Consider the following 19,075-nt stretch of genomic DNA (forward strand, 5'->3'; position numbering starts at 1 on the left):
TAAATATAAAATAAATAAAAGATAAATTAAATGCAAAAATATATGCAAATAAAATATATAAATAAAGTAACATAAATATATATAATATATAATAATAATAATAATAAAAATAATAATATAAATAAAAGATAAATGAAATGCAAAAAATATATGCAAATAAAATATATAAATAAAGTAACATAAATATATATAATATATAATAATAATAATATATACAATATATATAAATAAAAGATAAATGAAATGCAAAAATATATGCAAATAAAATATATAAATAAAGTATCATAAATATAAATAGTATATAATAATAATAATAATAATAATAATAATAATAATTATAATAATATATATAAATAAGATAAATGAAATGCAAATAAAATGTATAAATAAAGTAACATAAAAATATGAATAAATAAAAGCTTTAGAGAGAAACACAGTGACAGAGAGGATGAAACTTGCCAAAATCGAATAAATATAAAAAATACAATATAAAATAAATATAAAATAAATAAAAGATAAATGAAATGCAAAAATATATGCAAATAAAATATATAAATAAAGTAACATAAATATATATAATAATAATAATAATAATAATAATAATAATAATAATAATAATAATATAAATAAAAGATAAATGAAATGCTAAAATATATGCAAACAAAATGTATAAATAAAGTAACATAAATTTAAATAGTATATAATAATAATATTAATATATATAAATAAGATAAATGAAATGCAAATAAAATGTATAAATTAAGTAACATAAAAATATAAATAAATAAAAGCTTTAGAGAGAAATACAGTGACAGAGAGGACGAAACCTGCCAAAATCTAATAAATATAAAAAATACAATATAAAATAAATATAAAATAAATAAAAGATAAATGAAATGCCAAAATATATGCAAATAAAATATATAAATAAAGTAACATAAATATAAATTAATTAATTAAAAATATATAAAAATAAATACATAAATAAATAAATAAAAGGGAAAATTAAACAGAAGATAAATAAAGGAGCAAATTAAAACAGAAATATCAATTTATGTCACATTTAATCAATTAATTAATGGCTAAATTTATCTTTTATATTATTTTCCGTACATTTTATGGCATATTTATTTATGCATTCATTCATTTTGGCAGGTTCCGATCTCCGTACAGCCGGAGCAAATGTTCTCATTTTACAGCTAAACTGTGCACTACAAGATGATTCTGAGAACATCTGAGGAGAGAAATATGCATTAACGTAACAGAATATTGATTCATATTGGATCAGCGCTGCCTAGTTTGACCGTTTGGTCGGAGTTGGTGAATGATTGACAGCTGCCTCCGATGAATGAACAGCTAATCGGAACGCTCTCTCTCTCTGAAATGACCTGTGATTAAAGCCTGAAAACAAACAGAGCCATCAGGAGGAGCAGAAGTCTTGAATTACAATATGCTGAAAGGATATTATGGGATTTTTTTCCAATGATGCCAAAAATATACTACTGAAGCTTTAACCACTTGAAAGTCAAGCATATCGTGTCAACGACTTCCCGTTCACCAGTTTCACTGGAAGGCACCAAAAACACAGATACTAAACTCAGTAAACTTTGTCGGGTCCACTCACTCGTATTATTGGCTCATTCAATTTGAGAGATATTTGATTGACCTGAATTTTATTTAATCATCGTTGGGGATAAACAGAGGACCTACTTACCTTGACGTCGTCATCACTGAGGTGGGAAGTTGAGTATTTGGTCGTCTGGCTGCACTCTTTGTGGGCTGCGATAGCGTATTTAGCCAACATTTTATCTTTGGTTATTTGATGCAGATATGAAGCTTTTGGTTATGATGTGTTTTCTATTGGCGAGGTTATGATTTGGGCTGGAAACTGTCAGTCTGATCTGGCAACGTTGCTTTTCTGTTACTCTGATGTCGTTGGATGTGTGTTACTGTAGGTTCCACCATGTCTGAATGCATAATATACTTCAATCTAAAGGTACATTAAATACAAGTACTTGGTTTTAAGACGTACAGATAGTAGATATATTAATAGCAGTAACTAACTGAAACTTCTTTCGACAAAGAACAAGAAAAGAATAATCTTTCTGTTTCTTGCAGTGCGTCCCGACTCCAGGCCGCGGCTTCAGACTGGGTCAGTACTGCTGCCGCTGTAAAGAGGGTTACTACAACCCAGAGATAGACCCCCAAGATCCCCGAGACCCTCAAGACCCTCAAGACCCAGGTGAGTCCAGAACTAACCTCTGCTGCAGAGAGGAGTCATGAACACGAGCTACGGAGAGCTGTTTAAACATTTAATATCTCAGCTTGACTGTCTGAACATTCTGACTAGTCAGAACTCTAATTCTAGATATCTGTAATTACATTTAGACTATCCCTAACTCCAGTTAGAGATATCGAATTAAAGATATGTTGAACTGGAAAATCTAAAATGATATTTTAGATATCTAAAAAGGACAATGTAGATATCTACAACTGAGGGGATTTAAAGAGACTGTTTCTAACTTCTTCCACATATAAATCATTGCTGGTCGGTGTCTCATGCTCTCTCGTGTGTCTCCGCTGTTCAGACTCAGACTCCAACACAAACTACAGTGAAGCACCAAAACCTCTTGGTTGTATCTAGTGAAGCTGTTAAACAGTGTTGGCCGCGGTCGGAGGACGCGGGGGAGACCGTAGCTTTGGTCTCCAGGACCGGAGTCTCTGCTCCTCTGCTCCTCTGCTCCTCTGCCTGCCTTCACTCACACACCACGCTCCTTCTCTCTCTCTCTCTCCACCTCTCACGTGCATGCTGCTCACTCCACACTGCAGAAGAGTTAGTTTAGCTCTGAGAATATCTAGTGAATGTTCAGTGGACGTTTGTGCAGAAATAACTGCTGCAGCTCCTCCAGACCAACAGAGGTTTCCCGTGTCTTGTGAAGTGACGGGGCTCCGCAGAGAGAAACGTTATCGTCTCCGACCAAAACTCCGGCGTCTCCCCCGTTCCCTCCGGCCGCGGTCGGGAGGCTGAGGCAGGAAAAGCCAACACTAGGATCAGCATTGATTCATGGAGAGACCTTGGTCTGGTCAGCTAACATTACTGCCAAGCAGCTGAAATATAGAGTGATATTGTGCTTTTAGCTGACGTGTGTCTCCTCACTGTGTTGAGTGATGCTCCTTCATGTCTATGTAGAGCGAGCACAAGCGCCAGCAACAGGACGCTGACTTTAGTTGACTTAACGGACACAGGTGAAGCTGTTAACAAGACATTTCTGATTCTTACAAAGAGTCCCTTTAAAGATATCTTGACCTGGAATTATGACCTGTCAGAATTAAATTGTAGATATCTGCAATGTGAATTACGGATATCCATAAAGAGAAACCCCATACACATGAATGGCAAAAGTATCGTTTGAATCGTGCTAGTCAGAATGTAATCAGGGATATCTTGAATTAGAGTTGTGATTAGTCAGACTGATGTTGTAGATATCTCTAATGACATACAATCAACCAGTCGGAGGAGCTAGAGGAATGAAAAGGACAGGATAGGACAGGTTCCCATCTACAAATACAGAAATACAGGCAATCGTGTTCACTGGAATCAAACGCTGCTTCTTTGCGGTGGGAGAGAAGTTTTCCTCTTTCCTGAAACACATTAAATGATGCCCGTCCTGGTTCCAGATTATTCTGCTGTATGTGCTGTGTGAGGTTCTGATGGTAGTCACATGTCTTCATGTTGGTTTGTGTAGGTGTCGATGCAGATGGTGGCCCTGTGAACGGGAGTGATGGCAGCGGCGGTGGCGGTGGCGGTGGCGGTGGCGGCGGTGGCAGCGTTACATGTTACCCGAACATGCCCATCTGCCTCCCGTGCTGGCCGGGCTGTAAGAGCTGCCAGGACGGCACCCCCTGCTGGGTGCAGGAGGCCTGGCTCCTCCGGGGCGGCGTGCTGGCTCTGCAGGGCGTCTTCATGCTCCTCATCTTCGTCAGCATGCTGGTGGCCTACAGGCATCGGAGAAACCGGGTGAGTCGGGTTGTTTTGGCTCAGCGGGGCCTCCGTACGTACAAGTGGCGTTGGATGGAGGAGAGCCGCGATACATCACGTCAAAGATGTCTTAAAGTCTGTGTAGATTATCCTCTTTTTATCTCTACATCATTAATCATACCGTCTGTACTTGATGCTGATTATGTGTCCTACGATTTATTGATCAATCTTTCAATCAAAATCATTTGTATTGATCGCAGATGTCACAAGGAGGTTCATTTCTACACTGGTATAGTCCTTTAACTTCTCAAGCAGCACCACGTCTTCTTCTAACTGTCTAACTGGTGTTTTTATCGTCCTCTCAGAGGTCCGTCCTCCTGCTGCTGGAGACCATCTCGTTCTAACTGTCTAACTGGTGTTTTTGTCGTCCTCTCAGAGGTCTGTCCTCCTGCTGCTGGAGTCCGTCTTCTTCTAACTGTCTAACTGGTGTTTTTGTCGTCCCCTCAGAGGATCCGGGCGTCCGGCCTCTTGCTGCTGGAGACCATTTCGTTCTAACTGTCTAACTGGTGTGTTTGTCGTCCTCTCAGAGGTCTGTCCTCCTGCTGCTGGAGTCTGTCTTCTTTTAACTGTCTAACTGGTGTTTTTGCTGGAGACCATCTCGTTCTAACTGTCTAACTGGTGTTTTTGTCGTCCCCTCAGAGGATCCGGGCGTCCGTCCTCCTGCTGCTGGAGACCATCTCGTTCTAACTGTCTAACTGGTGTTTTTATTGTCCCCTCAGAGGATCCGGGTGTCCGTCCTCCTGCTGCTGGAGACCATCTCGTTCTAACTGTCTAACTGGTGTGTTTGTCGTCCTCTCAGAGGTCTGTCCTCCTGCTGCTGGAGTCCGTCTTCTTCTAACTGTCTAACTGGTGTTTTTGCTGGAGACCATCTCGTTCTAACTGTCTAACTGGTGTTTTTATTGTCCCCTCAGAGGATCCGGGCGTCCGTCCTCCTGCTGCTGGAGACCATCTCGTTCTAACTGTCTAACTGGTGTGTTTGTCGTCCTCTCAGAGGTCTGTCCTCCTGCTGCTGGAGACCATCTCGTTCTAACTGTCTAACTGGTGTTTTTATTGTCCCCTCAGAGGATCCGGGCGTCCGTCCTCCTGCTGCTGGAGACCATCTCGTTCTAACTGTCTAACTGGTGTTTTTGTCGTCCTCTCAGAGGTCTGTCCTCCTGCTGCTGGAGACCATCTCGTTCTAACTGTCTAACTGGTGTTTTTGTCGTCCTCTCAGAGGATCCGGGCGTCCGGCCTCCTGCTGCTGGAGACCATCTTGTTCGGCTCTTTGCTCCTCTACTTCCCAGTGAGTGTTTGACTGAACTGACGGCGTCACAGATTAGAGCTCTTTACAGATCACTGCTCAGCACGGCGCCACGGATTATATCATAATGGACCATTTGAGGGAGGGCGGACGGGGGGAGGGCGGGGGTGAACGAGGAGGAGGGGACAGTTTTCATAACGATTATCAATCAATCTTTAGATTCATTTTACCGATCAGAGAGCCATAAAGAGACGTTTTGTGCAGCTGTCTGAATGGATGTGAAGCGTTCCTGCTGAGCTGGTCCTCTACTGCAGGTTATTGATCACTGATTCACTTTAACATGTTAATCTGTGAACATTAGAATATAGATAATGTCCATTTTCATTTAAACACAGCAGTGGTTCAGATCCCTGTGCACAGGCAATGACTTCTCTGGTTAGATTTGAGTAAATGAGAGGAGTTAAAGGAGCAGAGTGAAGCATTCAGGGGGATCTATTGGCAGAAATGGAATATTATATTCGTTATTATGTTTTCATTAGAAGAAAGGTTGTGTTTTGGTTAGCTCACAATGAGTCCTTCATATCTACACAGAGAGCAGGTCCTCTTCACGGAGTCCTCCATGTTTCTACAGTAGCCCAGAACGGACAAACCAGACTCTGGCTCTAGGGTCGAGATGGTTGAGGTTAGGATCAGACGTCAGGCAGCGAGTTTCGCAAGAGTTTTTTGCAGTCCTAGGGTTACCATCTAGACACAACCTGGGCTTTGGGTATCGTCCGGTACCGAGTACCGATCGGATACCAGTGTTAAATTAATCAGCTGTCTGCCTCACTGTGTGGAAGGAAACCTCAGGCTGGACTTGTAATAAATGAAAACATAGATATAAATTTACTGAATTTGTATTTATTATTAAATCGTACACCAGTAACGTGGTAAAAAAACTTCAAAATTAACGGAATTTTAATTTATTCTTAAAATAAAAAATCGTACATCAGCAACTTAATAAACAAATCTTGAAATTTAACATAATTTGTATTTATTATTAAAATAATTAATCGTACATCAGCAACTTGGTAAAAAATCTTAATAACTTTATTTATAAATCTTTATTTATAACTTTATTAAAAAAGTGTAGACGTACATATAGAAATATAGCACATATGATATATTATATATATATACAGTATATATATATATATATATCACTGATATTTAAACTGTAAAAGCCTAAATCCCGTCCAGTGATGTGAGACAGGACAGGAGTGAGGTCTATTTGTTGGTATTTTGGGACGTTTGGAGACATTCAAAGGTAAACTGCAGCCCACATACCTGACTGTAGATGTGAAAGGTCAGAGGTCACTCTCTCATCTCAGCGAGGGGTCGCTGTGGTCGGGCGTCTATTTCATCTACAAACAGATCACCTGCTGGACGGCCGGTTCTGGTTCTGGTTCTGGTTCTGGTTCTGGAGCGCACGAGGAGTAGAGGACCATCGTAGCGCTGAAGAGTTCCTTAACGTTGTTTTAAGAATCAAAGAAAGTGAAGTTGGACACATTTAGAATGTTTACGTTTAAAACCGTGTAACGGTCTAAATATTGCATATTTGTGACATCACAAATGGACAGAAATCCTGACGGCTTGTTTCAAACGCACAGTTTCTGAATCCAGTCTGTGTGTGTATTTCTCCGTATATTGAGTGTTTTGATAGTTTAACAGTATTTATAAACTTAAACCTGCTTTATAATGTTAAAGACATGAAAATCTCACATTTTACATTATGGGACCTTTAAATGTCTGTTCATATAATCAGTAATACGACAGAAACAGCAGCGGTAGCACCACCACTAATAGTAGTAGAAGTAGAAAATGTAGTAGTAATAGGAATCGCACCAGCAGTATTAGCTGTACTACTACTACTACTACTACTAGTATTACTAATACTACTAGTACTGGACAATGGTGGAGGAAGTATTCAGATCCTTTAATTAAGTAAATGTACTAATAGCACACTGTATAATAATGTTACTGTACTGCAGTGATACTAGTGTGGTAGTACTACTGCAGTGATAGCAGTAGTACTAGTGTGGTAGTACTACTGCAGTGATAGCAATAGTACTACTGCAGTGATAGCAGTAGTACTAGTGTGGTAGTATTACTGTTGTGAGACTTACAGGAAGTGTCTGTGTGTCTGCAGGTGTTCATCATGTACTTCAAGCCGAGTACGTTCAGGTGTATTCTGCTCCGCTGGGTCCGGATGCTCGGCTTCTCCATCGTCTACGGGACGGTCACTCTGAAGATGTACAGGTACGTTTAACTGCTTTCATTTTACAGTAAGATCATGTTAGATTAACAATAATTCCTCCAACGTTCAATCAAACAACAAACAAATGAGTTCTTACATTAATAGAAACTGTGTGTAAACATGTTATAAACTCACCGTCTGAATCCTGTTTCAAACTAAACTACTTTTATCTTTTATGTTTAAGTGAGAGACTTTAACCTTTGCAAGAAGAAATCAACATTCTTCTTCGTAGAGATGAAAAGTTCAATTCGTAAGAAATAAAAATACATCTTTGCTGTATTATATATATATACACATATATATACACACACATATATATATATATATATATAATTTGTATTTATTATTAAAATAATAAGTTGTACATCAGCAACTTGGTAATATTTTTTTAAAATTAACATAATTTTTTACCTATTATTAAAATAATAATGATATACACTAACAACTGGGTAAAAATAATCTTTAAAATTAACATAATTTTTATTTATTGTTAAAATAATAAATCTTACATCAGTAACTTGGTAAAAATCTTCAGAATTAACACAATTTTGTATTTATTATTAAAATAATAATAATATACACCAGCAACTTGGTAAAACATCTTTGAAATTTAACATAATTTGTATTATTATTAAAATAATAATAATATACTAACAACTTAAAATTAACAGGAATTACAACTGAAGTGTAAACCTTTTTAATGCAGCAACTAATTGGTCAAAACTTAAACAGGAATTAAATTAAATTCCAGTATATAATGTATATGGTATGTAAACATAGAACTGAATTGAATAGATCAGCCCAAATTTCACCGATATCCGATGCAGCTATCTGATCTGGTATCGGTATCGGTATCGGTGCATCCGTAAATAAAACCTCACCAGAAACATGTTCGTTGTTTCCTACTTCTGGAAAAAGGAACTTTAATGTGAAAACAGAGCCATGAGGAGGAGCAGAAGTCTAGTTTTCTCTCAGAACACTTGAATTACAATATGCTGAAATGTTATTATGGGATGTCTGCTCAATGATGCCAAAATATACTGACTACTGCAGCTTTAAAGGTCCTTAAACCCTTATGTTCTCAGGTATCTACATCCTCTACATAGAGTGAAACAGTGATTCTTGCCTTGCAGGGTGCTGAAGGTGTTCCTCTCGCGCACGGCCCAAAGAGTGCCCTACATGTCCAGCCTCCACTTGCTGAGGATTCTGGGAGTGATGCTGATGACGGTCAGCTGGTTCCTGTGTGCGTGGACGGTGGGCGTCCTGCAGAACCGCGACAGGAACATCCCGGTGTTCGTGACCACCGCCACGTCGGACGGCCAGGGGTTCAACCTGTGTTACCTGGACCGCTGGGACTACATGATGGCCGTGGGTGAGTGGTAGTTCTGATGAAGACCGATATCATCTGAGCTGAGGGATCCTTTCACTCCAACCATTCAGTTATTACATCTTTATTTCAGTAATATATTGAAACGTTAGAATGAATGAACATTTTATAAAAAAACAATCAACTCAACTTGCTCGTATTTCGACCCCAAATTAAGGTCAAGAAATGAAGTCAATATTAACTTTAATGAAACAACATCATCAGCATGGAAGAAACACTTAGGAAAACTTTTGTTTAGTACAATGTGTGTTATATTTGTGTAGTTTTGTCCATCAGTAACTACAGTAGAAGGACAGTCAGGGGCGCAGACCTCCGCCAAGAACGTACCATAAAATATCAGTAATAATCTCTCATTGCTCAGGAACACTGTACACACAACTACGGTAAGTACGGTGGATCAAAGTTGAGTCATGAAACTAGAATAATACGTCAAAGTTGTATGAAACAAGACTCAATACATTCCTCAATGATGTCAACTGTAACTCCGACTAGCTTGGAAGGAAGTTTACACATTATTTAGCAGGATGCACCGATACCGGATTGGATATCGGGCCGATACTGACTCAAATAGCTGGATCGGGTATCGGTGACAATGGATCCGATCTATTCAATTCTATGTTTATATACTATATACATTATATTTTACAATTTTTAAATGTTGACCCCTTTTTTGCTGCATTAAAAAGGTTTACGCCTGAATTGTAATTCCTTTTAATTTAGATTTTTTTTTATGAAGTTATTGGTGTAAGACTTATTATTTTAATAATAAATAAAAATTCTATTAATTTTTAAGATTTTTGTTTTACCAAATTACTGATGTACGATTTATTATTTAAATAATAAATAAGAAGTCTGTTACTTTTGAAGATTTTTTTATAAAATTACTTGTGTACGATTTATTCTTTTAATAATAAATAAAATTTCTGTTAATTTTTAAGATATTTTACAAAATTACTGATGTATGATTTAGTATTTTAATAATAAATAAAAATTAAATTTGTATAAATAAAATAAACATTTGTATTTATTTGTTACATTTTGTTTTATAAAGTTAAGAAAACAATGTTTAAGTCAAACCTGATGTTTCCTGACACATAAAACACAGCGAGGCATACAGCGTATTAATTACACACTGATATCGGATCGGTACGTATCAGCCGATACCCAAAACCCAGGTATCAGTATCGGTATCGGGACTTAAAAAGTGGGATTGGTGCTTCTCTATTATTTAGTATTTCTTCAGTATTAGATTGATAAAAACGTTCTAAACTGCACCTCTCATACCTGAACTTCCTTTGTTCTGCCACAGCGGAGCTTCTGTTCCTGTGTTGGGGCAGCTCGCTGTGGACCGCCGTCAGGCCGGTCCCCTCAGCCTTCCACGAGCCTCGCTACATGGGCATCGCCATCCACAACGAGCTGCTTCTCTCCTCCATGTTTCACCTGTTCAGGTAAATCGTGAGAGTTTCTCTGAACCCAATATGCCCGAGCAGTACCCTCAGCATTGTATTAGTACACTCCACAGTACAAACAGTGCACTGATGTGACGTACAGTAATTGGGTGTTTTCCGTCTCCCTCAGGTTCACCTTTCCCTCTCTCCATCCTGATTGGATGTTGCTGCTCTCCTTCACGCACACCCATGTGACCATCACCGTGACACTCGCCCTGCTCTTCATTCCCAAGGTACTCAGCATTTTCATTCCATAGTGCCAAAGTGAATCAGTTTAGTGGTAGAATAAGAGGTCAAAGCAGACAGTGTATGTTCTGTAGTGGTCCCAGTGATATTTGTTCATAAAGTGCACAGAAGTTAACCCGACCCGCCAGATAGTTCGCTACACAGAACCATCTGAGAAGTCGTCATTGGAAACCGTTAGAAAAAGGACAGGCACTTTCAAAAAACAGGTGATTTAATCAAACTCGGCCAGTCGGATTCGGGAGAAGAGCGAAAATATGTCATCCATCGAGAAAAGCCTTCAGGGCCGTTCTTTGCTTTTCTTTCACTGAAGAAATATTCTCTAGTTCTGATAGAACTGATGCTACTGTAGCATTGTTGTTAAGAACGAAGTCACCTCTCCGTGTCGTCTCATGACACGAAAGAATCCAGCTGCCATGCAACATGGATGTATTAGGAGAACTGGATCCAGCGTTGGAGGCGGGGCTCCGTTCATTCCTATGGGAGTGTCTCAGTGGAGCATGAAGACTAGATGGTTCAAATTCCGACTGGAAAAGTACCCGGATCTTCCGGCGATCTTCCGCATCCCATTGGGCTCATAGAGCAAGCGCAGTAGCGTCCGCTCGGTCACATGACTCGGTCACGGGTCACAGCTGTCACAGCTGTCACAGCTGTCACGCTGTCATCACGGCTTGTTAACTCCGCCTCCCGGCCCTCGCTCCAGCCTCGGTCTGGGTCTCACTCACATGAACGGAGGAAGGGAAATAACTCTGGATTCAGCTATTAGTGCGTTTTAATGATTTAAATCATGATTATTAGAGTGTTCATACTGGGAAGTTGATTCACCTCAAAATAAATGATCCTCTGAGTTACAGATGTCTCTTTCCCAATGTAAGTCTATGGGATAAGTCTTTTTGGGCCCAATGACATGACGTGACGGACACAGAAGTTGTAGTACCACCGTTTGGCCACTACAAAAGTTGGCAGTGCTCTTCCCTGGGGGTTCTAGGTTACACTGAAATAGCATATCATATGACATGGTTAAGCTGCGTTTGAGACAAATAACTGAGGACTGTTTTACGTTAATGAATTCAACAATGTAATCATACTATTTTCAACAATTTGTTGTTCTGGATTAGACATCCAATATTTGTGGTGAAATTCCACCGTGGACTCAAATGTATGTGAATGTACAAGACAACACACAATGTTGTTTTCATATACCAGATGTTTACATATGAATTATACACCTGTGTTTGTGTTCCACAGTTTCTTTACGTGTCTAAGCCGAGGAGAGAGGAGATTGCAGCTGAGGTGTATGAAGACGAAGTGGACCTTCGGCGCTCCGGCTCGTACCTCAACAGCAGTTTTCACTCTGCCTGGAGTGAACACAGCGGAGTGGACCCGGATGACTTTCGGGTAAACTCTTTTGTCCCCTCAGAACGATGTTATCACTTTGCATTGGGACATAATTTACAAAATGTGGGAGAAATTCCAAAGGTCACATTTAAATAAGGAAAATAAATGTCCCTTAATTTCAGTTATGACCACATGTAGACTCACTTAAACAGATCTTAAATGTATTATAATTTAAATCATAAATGAACAGTAAATACAATCAGCGGTAAAATGAACATATGTAGTATAACCTTTCTCCACCCTTTATCCTCATCCTAAACGTTGTTCTTACATGAAAACGTGTCTGTTACCTCTCCTCTGACTTGTTACTCTCCATATCTTTTCCTCTCCTCAACCATTTCCTCAATCCCATCATCGATTCCCTCCCTTCTTCATATGCACCAGGATGAACTGAAGAAGTTATATGCCCAGTTAGAAGTCCACAAGACCAAGAGGATGACCGCAAACAACCCTCATCTGTCAAAGAAGCGAAGTTCTCGTTGTGCATTGGGGAGATCCATTATCAGACGCATTGCGGAGATCCCGGAGAGCATGAGCAGGCAGTGCAGCCGTGACGACCGAGACGGATCCTTCCGCAGTAGAATTAGTGTGAATCAGTCCGAGTCTTTCAGGAGGACCCCAGATACTGTCAGTATCTGTTACAGAAGTTCAATGAAATCACCGTTACCATCACCATCCATGCGCAAGTCCCAAAGTGATCATCACTATGTCAGGGAAAGAGACCCTTCCTTGCGTGACTCCATGTTAAAGGCCAACGCTGTGAAAAGATCTTCCCGGCGATCGGAGACAGATTCTTTGGATTTACCACCAGGGGTCTGCAAGTCAGCCAGTGCCCAAAATCTGTCAATTGATACCAACCTCCTGCATCCTGATCACACGAAACTTGTGAAGTCCTGGAGTCTGACTTCCACTACCGCCCACTCAATGGAGAACATAGCCAAGGTTAACAGAGCCAGCACAGTACTGTCAAGGTCCAGGCAGAGCATTTCCATTAGTGACCAGACCAGGAGTGCTCTCCAGTCAGAGTCATTTGACAAGGCTGAGGTCTGTCCTTGGGAGGTGGATCCAGAACAATCAGGGGACAAGAACCAGAAGCACGTCACTTACGCAAACTCTGACGATGGGGAGGACAAAAGGCCACCATCTCCAAAGACGCTCATCTGTCCCTGGGACCATTTACCACCAGTAGAAAAGATTCCTTCAGAGGATAAGGGAATATGTGAGTCCTCCAAACCACAGGTCTCTGTGTCTGCAAGTGCACCAGGCACTCCAAGACCAAAGGTCACAAAAGATCAACGTGTCTTCTCCTTCCGCACCTCCACCACTAAGTGGCTCTCTGTGAAAACAGTTATGGGGTCCTTTGATGGAGGAAGCAGGTCCAGTAAAGACGGATTTTTAAATACAGAGGATACTGTTTCACAAAAAAGTCAGGAAAGTGCTTCCACAACGCCAAGATCGGGAAGCAGGCGTCCGAGCATGGAAAAGAGGTCACTGCAGAAAAGAAGTATGACAACAGTAGATAAACCATGCCTTGTGAAGCAGAATGCCATCAGACTTTCCTCTGGGGATTCTTCCGATAGAAGCCCAAGAAGGCTCATGATCGTAAAATCTGCTGTCTACCCTTGGGACATGGATGATATGCAAAAAGATGGCACTTATGAAAATGTGTTTTTATCGAGGCAAAACAGCAAACGTGGTAGTATAAGTTCTTGGGAAACTGCCAGCAGCTGTAGAACTCCTTCAACTCACAGAAGAGGTAGTAATCGAATTACGCCAGTCCGCAATATTTCCTCCACAGATGTGTGTCCATGGGATGGAACTGGAACTCCCCCGGAAGTCCCAGGAGAGGGACTAAAGAAGCAGCAGAGCATTAAACCAAATGTCTGCCCTTGGGAATCTCAGGTATCTGAACCATCTAATGTATGTCCATGGGAATCTCAAGAGCAGGCGAATGTGAGGAGAGGAAGTGGTCGTAGTGAGGCGTGTCCTTGGGAACCGCAGGCTATTCCCGTTATTTATTATACCAACACGTCCAGAGATTCACAGGGACAACAGTCTTTGAAACGTCCAGCAAATGTATGTCCCTGGGAGACTGCAGAAAGTCCCCAACCTTCAATAAAGGAAGACAATGAATATGGTAACGTTTGTCCTTGGGATGTTCAGGACAAGGCTGAAGTTGTTTATGAAAACCTAAATCCTTTGGAGACCAAGGGAACGCTGTCGGTGCCTTTTCGACAAGAAGTTATGAAACCTGCCGTCTATCCCGGTGCATCGAAATTAAGTTTAGGTAATGAGCAGCAACACCATGCAAAATCACCTGTCCTGCATTTGGGTGGAGAAGTGACCAAGGCAGCAGAAAATTGTCCATGGGATTTCCCTGATCCCCCTAAAATCATGGGAAACATTTGTCCATGGGAAGAGGGGAACACCGAGCCAGCAAATACAGGCTCAAATATACAAATGACCATCAAGGTAGATATTTGTCCCTGGGAGACTGGACATCAAGACAAACCAGAAGATTCACAAAAGGGTGTCTCGCCTTTGAGAGTTGCTTCCGTCCAGACTGATGGGAAAGACGGCGCAAGAGTAAACCTATGTCCCTGGGAAACTGACCCCCCTGAAAAAACTGCAGCTGCCAAGATGGTGTCACAAGGACCGGAAAGACCGGCAGATGTTTGTCCATGGGATAGTGGTGAACCAGAATCAGGAAAGTCACAGACCCCCAAAACACCAGAGAGTCATGTAAGGCAAGACACAGCTCGTGCAAATGTTTGTCCATGGGATACAGAGGAACCAAAAGTTCTCAAAAAGCAAGATAGCGCTCAGGAAGATGTTTGTCCATGGGAGACAGAAGAACCAAAAGTTCTCAAAAAGCAAGATAGCGCTCAGGAAAGTGTTTGTCCATGGGAGACAGAAGAACCAAAAGTTCTCAAAAAGCAAGATAGCGCTCAGGAAAGTGTTTGTCCATGGGAGACAGAAGAACCAAAAGTTCTCAAAAAGCAAGATAGCGCTCAGGAAAGTGTTTGTCCGTGGGAGACAGAAGAACCAAAAGTTCTCAAAAAGCAGGAGAGTGCTCAGGGAGATGTTTGTCCGTGGGAGACAGAAGAACCCAAAGTTCTCCAAAAGCAAGACAACGCTCGGGAAAATGTTTGTCCGTGGGATACAGAAGAACCCAAAGTTCTCCAAAAGCAAGACAACGCTCGGGAAAATGTTTGTCCGTGGGATACAGAAGAACCCAAAGTTCTCCAAAAGCAAGACAGCGCTCGGGAAAATGTTTGTCCGTGGGATACAGAAGAACCCAAAGTTCTCCAAAAGCAAGATAGTGCTCGAGAAGATGTTTGTCCGTGGGAGACTGAGGAACCAGGAGTTGTCAAAAAGCAAGACAGCACTGGAGGAGACGTTTGTCCCTGGGAATCTAAGGATCCACAAACCTCAACTGAAAGCAAAGTCGATATTCCCAAGAGTTACCAAGATGAAGTCACAGAGAACCAGGGGCCATTCAGTGTAGAAGAGACCCCAGCAGATATCGGCGAAGAGCAGATAGAGGAGTCTAAAGAAAACTTAGCCCTGGGCCGGCGTGATGCTTTGTGTCCGTGGGACATGGTAAGGAGCAGCTCTGGTTCATTCACAGACAATGCCTCGGACGTCTTTACATGGGAGCCTGAGAATATTCCTGAGGAAGACGAAGAGGACGATGCAGAATGTGCTGCTGAGGCTTTTGTATTCCCGTCTGACTTGTGATCTAAATCTAGCCAGCATTTGTTTTAACGTTTGACCCCTTCCGCTCAATCAAGGGGAACGTGAACTCCATAGAACCATTTTGATGGTCAAGGGGAACTTTGTTTTTATCTTCCCCAGCTCCACAGGGAGGTCAGAGTGCAGGGTCCGCTCAGAAACGGCTGCCCTGTTGGAACAAGTACTTGGGCTAATCAAAGACAGAATTTAGGGCTGTGTTATTTCAGGTTGGACTATCCATTTGGGCCCTGCCTCTATCCGATGAAGAAGAAGCCTGCAGTAAAGACTTGAGGAGCTGGACACAATAAGTTGTGCAAACCTGACTGACAATAAGTCTTCTTTTAGCTGACATATCGCATTATGTCCCTCATTAAATCAGCATTGAACTACAGACAGACATTTCTTGGCTGACGGAAGGGCATCTAAGGCATTTAGATTATGTCCCTTTTCTTCCTGCTTCTACCCCCCCCTTTTTAAATTGAAATGTATTTGTGTCTTTGTATGTTTTTAGGTGACAATTTACATATTTGCCATGTACGTACAGTATGTTGGACCCATGGCTGAGGTGAATTTGTTGCAAAATCTGAACGTAACAACTCCATATTACTCGCAATTGCAAATACAGCACAGGACCAACGGATAGAACTCTAAAGCTGGACATACACTGTACGGTGTTAGAAATGTTGTGTCCTTCCTACTCCGACTGATTGTTTATTATGTAAAGCCAAAGCTCCCGATCTGAGTGATCACACTGTATGGTCCGATCGTCCGCCACGACCTGAGTGACCACACTGTACGGTCCGTTCGTCAACCACGACCTGAGTGACCACACTGTACGGTCCGATCGTCAGCCGCGACCTGAGTGAGCACACTGTACGGTCCGATCGTCCGCCACGACCTGAGTGATCACACTATACGGTCCGATCGTCAGCCGCAACCTGAGTGACCACACTGTACGGTCCGATCGTCAGCCACGACCTGAGTGACCACACTGTACGGTCCGTTCGTCAACCACGACCTGAGTGACCACACTGTACGGTCCGATCGTCAGCCGCGACCTGAGTGAGCACACTGTACGGTCCAATCGTCCGCCACGACCTGAGTGATCACACTATACGGTCCGATCGTCAGCCGCAACCTGAGTGACCACACTGTACGGTCCGATCGTCAGCCACGACCTGAGTGATCACACTATACGGTCCGATCGTCAGCCACGACCTGAGTGATCACACTATACGGTCCGATCGTCAGCCGCGACCTGAGTGACCACACTGTACGGTCCGATCGTCAGCCACGACCTGAGTGATCACACTGTACGGTCCGATCGTCAGCCACGACCTGAGTGACCACACTGTACGGTCCGATCGTCAGCCACGACCTGAGTGATCACACTGTACGGTCCGATCGTCAGCCACGACCTGAGTGACCACACTGTACGGTCCGATCGTCAGCCACGACCTGAGTGATCACACTGTACGGCTCAAAATTCGAATTCAAGAAACGGACTAAAATCGTACGGTGTTTGTCCAGCTTAAGCTCAACCAGCATTCACCAGATAAATTCAGTCTAATTTTTTTCTTTTGTGGAAATTTATTCTGGAAGTAGAAGAAGGTGTTAAGTGTAAAGCAGCGGATGTCAAATTACATTTCTATTAAGTTTTAATGATTGATAAAACTATGCATACCTGTTTGCTTAAGTCAGTGGTTCCCAACCTGAGGTCCGGACCCCAAAAGATCGCAGGGGGTGCACCAGGATTTGTATACAAAAGTTTGCTAATTAGTAGGCTAAATTGTGTTTAAACCCAATATTTCTGCGCAGTTGCACATAAAGATCAGGCTCCACTAATATTAGTATTCTATTATTAGTATATTACATATCCAACAACTCCAGAGCACTGTGAAGTCCAGAAGTCAACATTTATTGAAAAAAAAAAAAGATAGATGTGATCATTTCCAAAATTCTGTTTTTATCTAACGAAATGTTGTTTCAATCCAGATTTGTTGGCGTTTAGTCTTTCAAAAATACATTTTGCTCTCACGCTCATTGCACACAAAGAGAGGCAGAGCTGACGAGTTATGATTATATTATTATTATTATTATATTATATTATATTATATTATATTCATTAAAGAAAGTTGATTTATTAAAAAAAAAAACACTGACTAATTTAATACACTGAATCTCTTTACTCAAATTAAGGATTTTGTTTGTGGATTTGTAATTTCTTTTAGGGTGATGACGATTAGCTTTACTTAGATATAAGTAGGGGGGGCTTCAAGGAAATTAGGTTTGGGATCATTGGCTGACTGATTTAATGACTAAACACCAGTGATTATTATCAGTCATAATAACGGGATATTAACGGTCCACCACTTAAAGAAACAATGCCAAATAAATGCATAAATCATCATAAACTCAAGACATACATCCTGTTTAAACACATTATTAGTTGAATAGTTAAGGTTTTGGTCAACTACAAACATTTTTTTGTAAAGGTTCCTTATGCAAATATTGATATTAGTCATTATTGTCATTGCTGGAAAAAGTCTTTGGCACCACAATAATATTCACAAATATTCTTATTCTATATGAGAGATCATTCTGCAGGACTTCACTGATAATATACCAGACAAATCATTATTTAAATTAAATTAGTTTATGGATTAGTCAAAGATATCTTATGACTATTAGATATATTTATTAGGGCTGTCAATAGATAATAACGCAACCCAAATAGCCCAAACTTACGCTACATTTAGAAATTTTTTCCTGTTGTTAATTGATTTCTAATAATAAATATATATTTGCGTAAAGCAGAATATTTGTCCAATCTCTCTCGTTGATAAGAGGAACATTTTGAACAGATAAAATATGTGTGATTCATTTTCAATTCTTTATTTTAATTGATTGACAGCCCTTATGTTTATTATTAGCTTATAAATACTTTACATCAAGAGTGGACTGACATTTTTAATTTCTGACATTAGTGAGCATTATTTTTTAAAGAATACTATTTTAAGAGTTTCAGATGCAGACGATTTCAAACTTTTTAAAAGCAGTATTATGTTTTAAAAGGTTTATTGGTGAATAAAACTTACTGATATTAACAGTTTTCTGTATTTATGTAATGAAGTCAAACGTCTATGCCGGCAATCTGTGAGATCAGGAGTCATTTATTCAGCTCTTAACTCAGCCATCTCATCGTTTAAACACTGCGCCACACTTTGTAGTCGATGGAGTGACCTAGTTCTGTGAGCATTGTTGCATGTTAGCGTGTCTTTTGAATGAG

The 19,075-nt window shown here is 40.7% G+C and overlaps 2 protein-coding genes across 2 annotated transcripts in view; one reads left to right on the forward strand and one right to left on the reverse strand.

Moving 5' to 3' along the window:
- The window catches only part of si:ch211-156l18.8 (probable G-protein coupled receptor 179), a 29,894-nt gene extending 13,271 nt beyond the window's left edge, over positions 1-16,623 (forward strand). Inside the window, exons 3-11 of the mRNA XM_037764189.1 lie at positions 2,119-2,242; positions 3,747-4,018; positions 5,253-5,321; positions 7,468-7,577; positions 8,709-8,947; positions 10,272-10,410; positions 10,541-10,643; positions 11,902-12,051; positions 12,436-16,623. Of these exons, the coding sequence (XP_037620117.1) occupies positions 2,119-2,242; positions 3,747-4,018; positions 5,253-5,321; positions 7,468-7,577; positions 8,709-8,947; positions 10,272-10,410; positions 10,541-10,643; positions 11,902-12,051; positions 12,436-15,792 (4,563 nt within the window). The 3' untranslated portion in view covers positions 15,793-16,623. The remainder of the gene's footprint in view (positions 1-2,118; positions 2,243-3,746; positions 4,019-5,252; positions 5,322-7,467; positions 7,578-8,708; positions 8,948-10,271; positions 10,411-10,540; positions 10,644-11,901; positions 12,052-12,435) is intronic.
- Positions 1-19,075, reverse strand: part of LOC119484981 (NACHT, LRR and PYD domains-containing protein 12-like) — a 956,516-nt gene that overhangs the window by 295,250 nt on the left and 642,191 nt on the right. The gene's annotated exons all lie outside the window — the stretch shown is intronic.

Source organism: Sebastes umbrosus, chromosome 3 (assembly GCF_015220745.1).
Source record: "Sebastes umbrosus isolate fSebUmb1 chromosome 3, fSebUmb1.pri, whole genome shotgun sequence".
Classification (NCBI taxonomy): Eukaryota; Metazoa; Chordata; class Actinopteri; order Perciformes; family Sebastidae; genus Sebastes; species Sebastes umbrosus.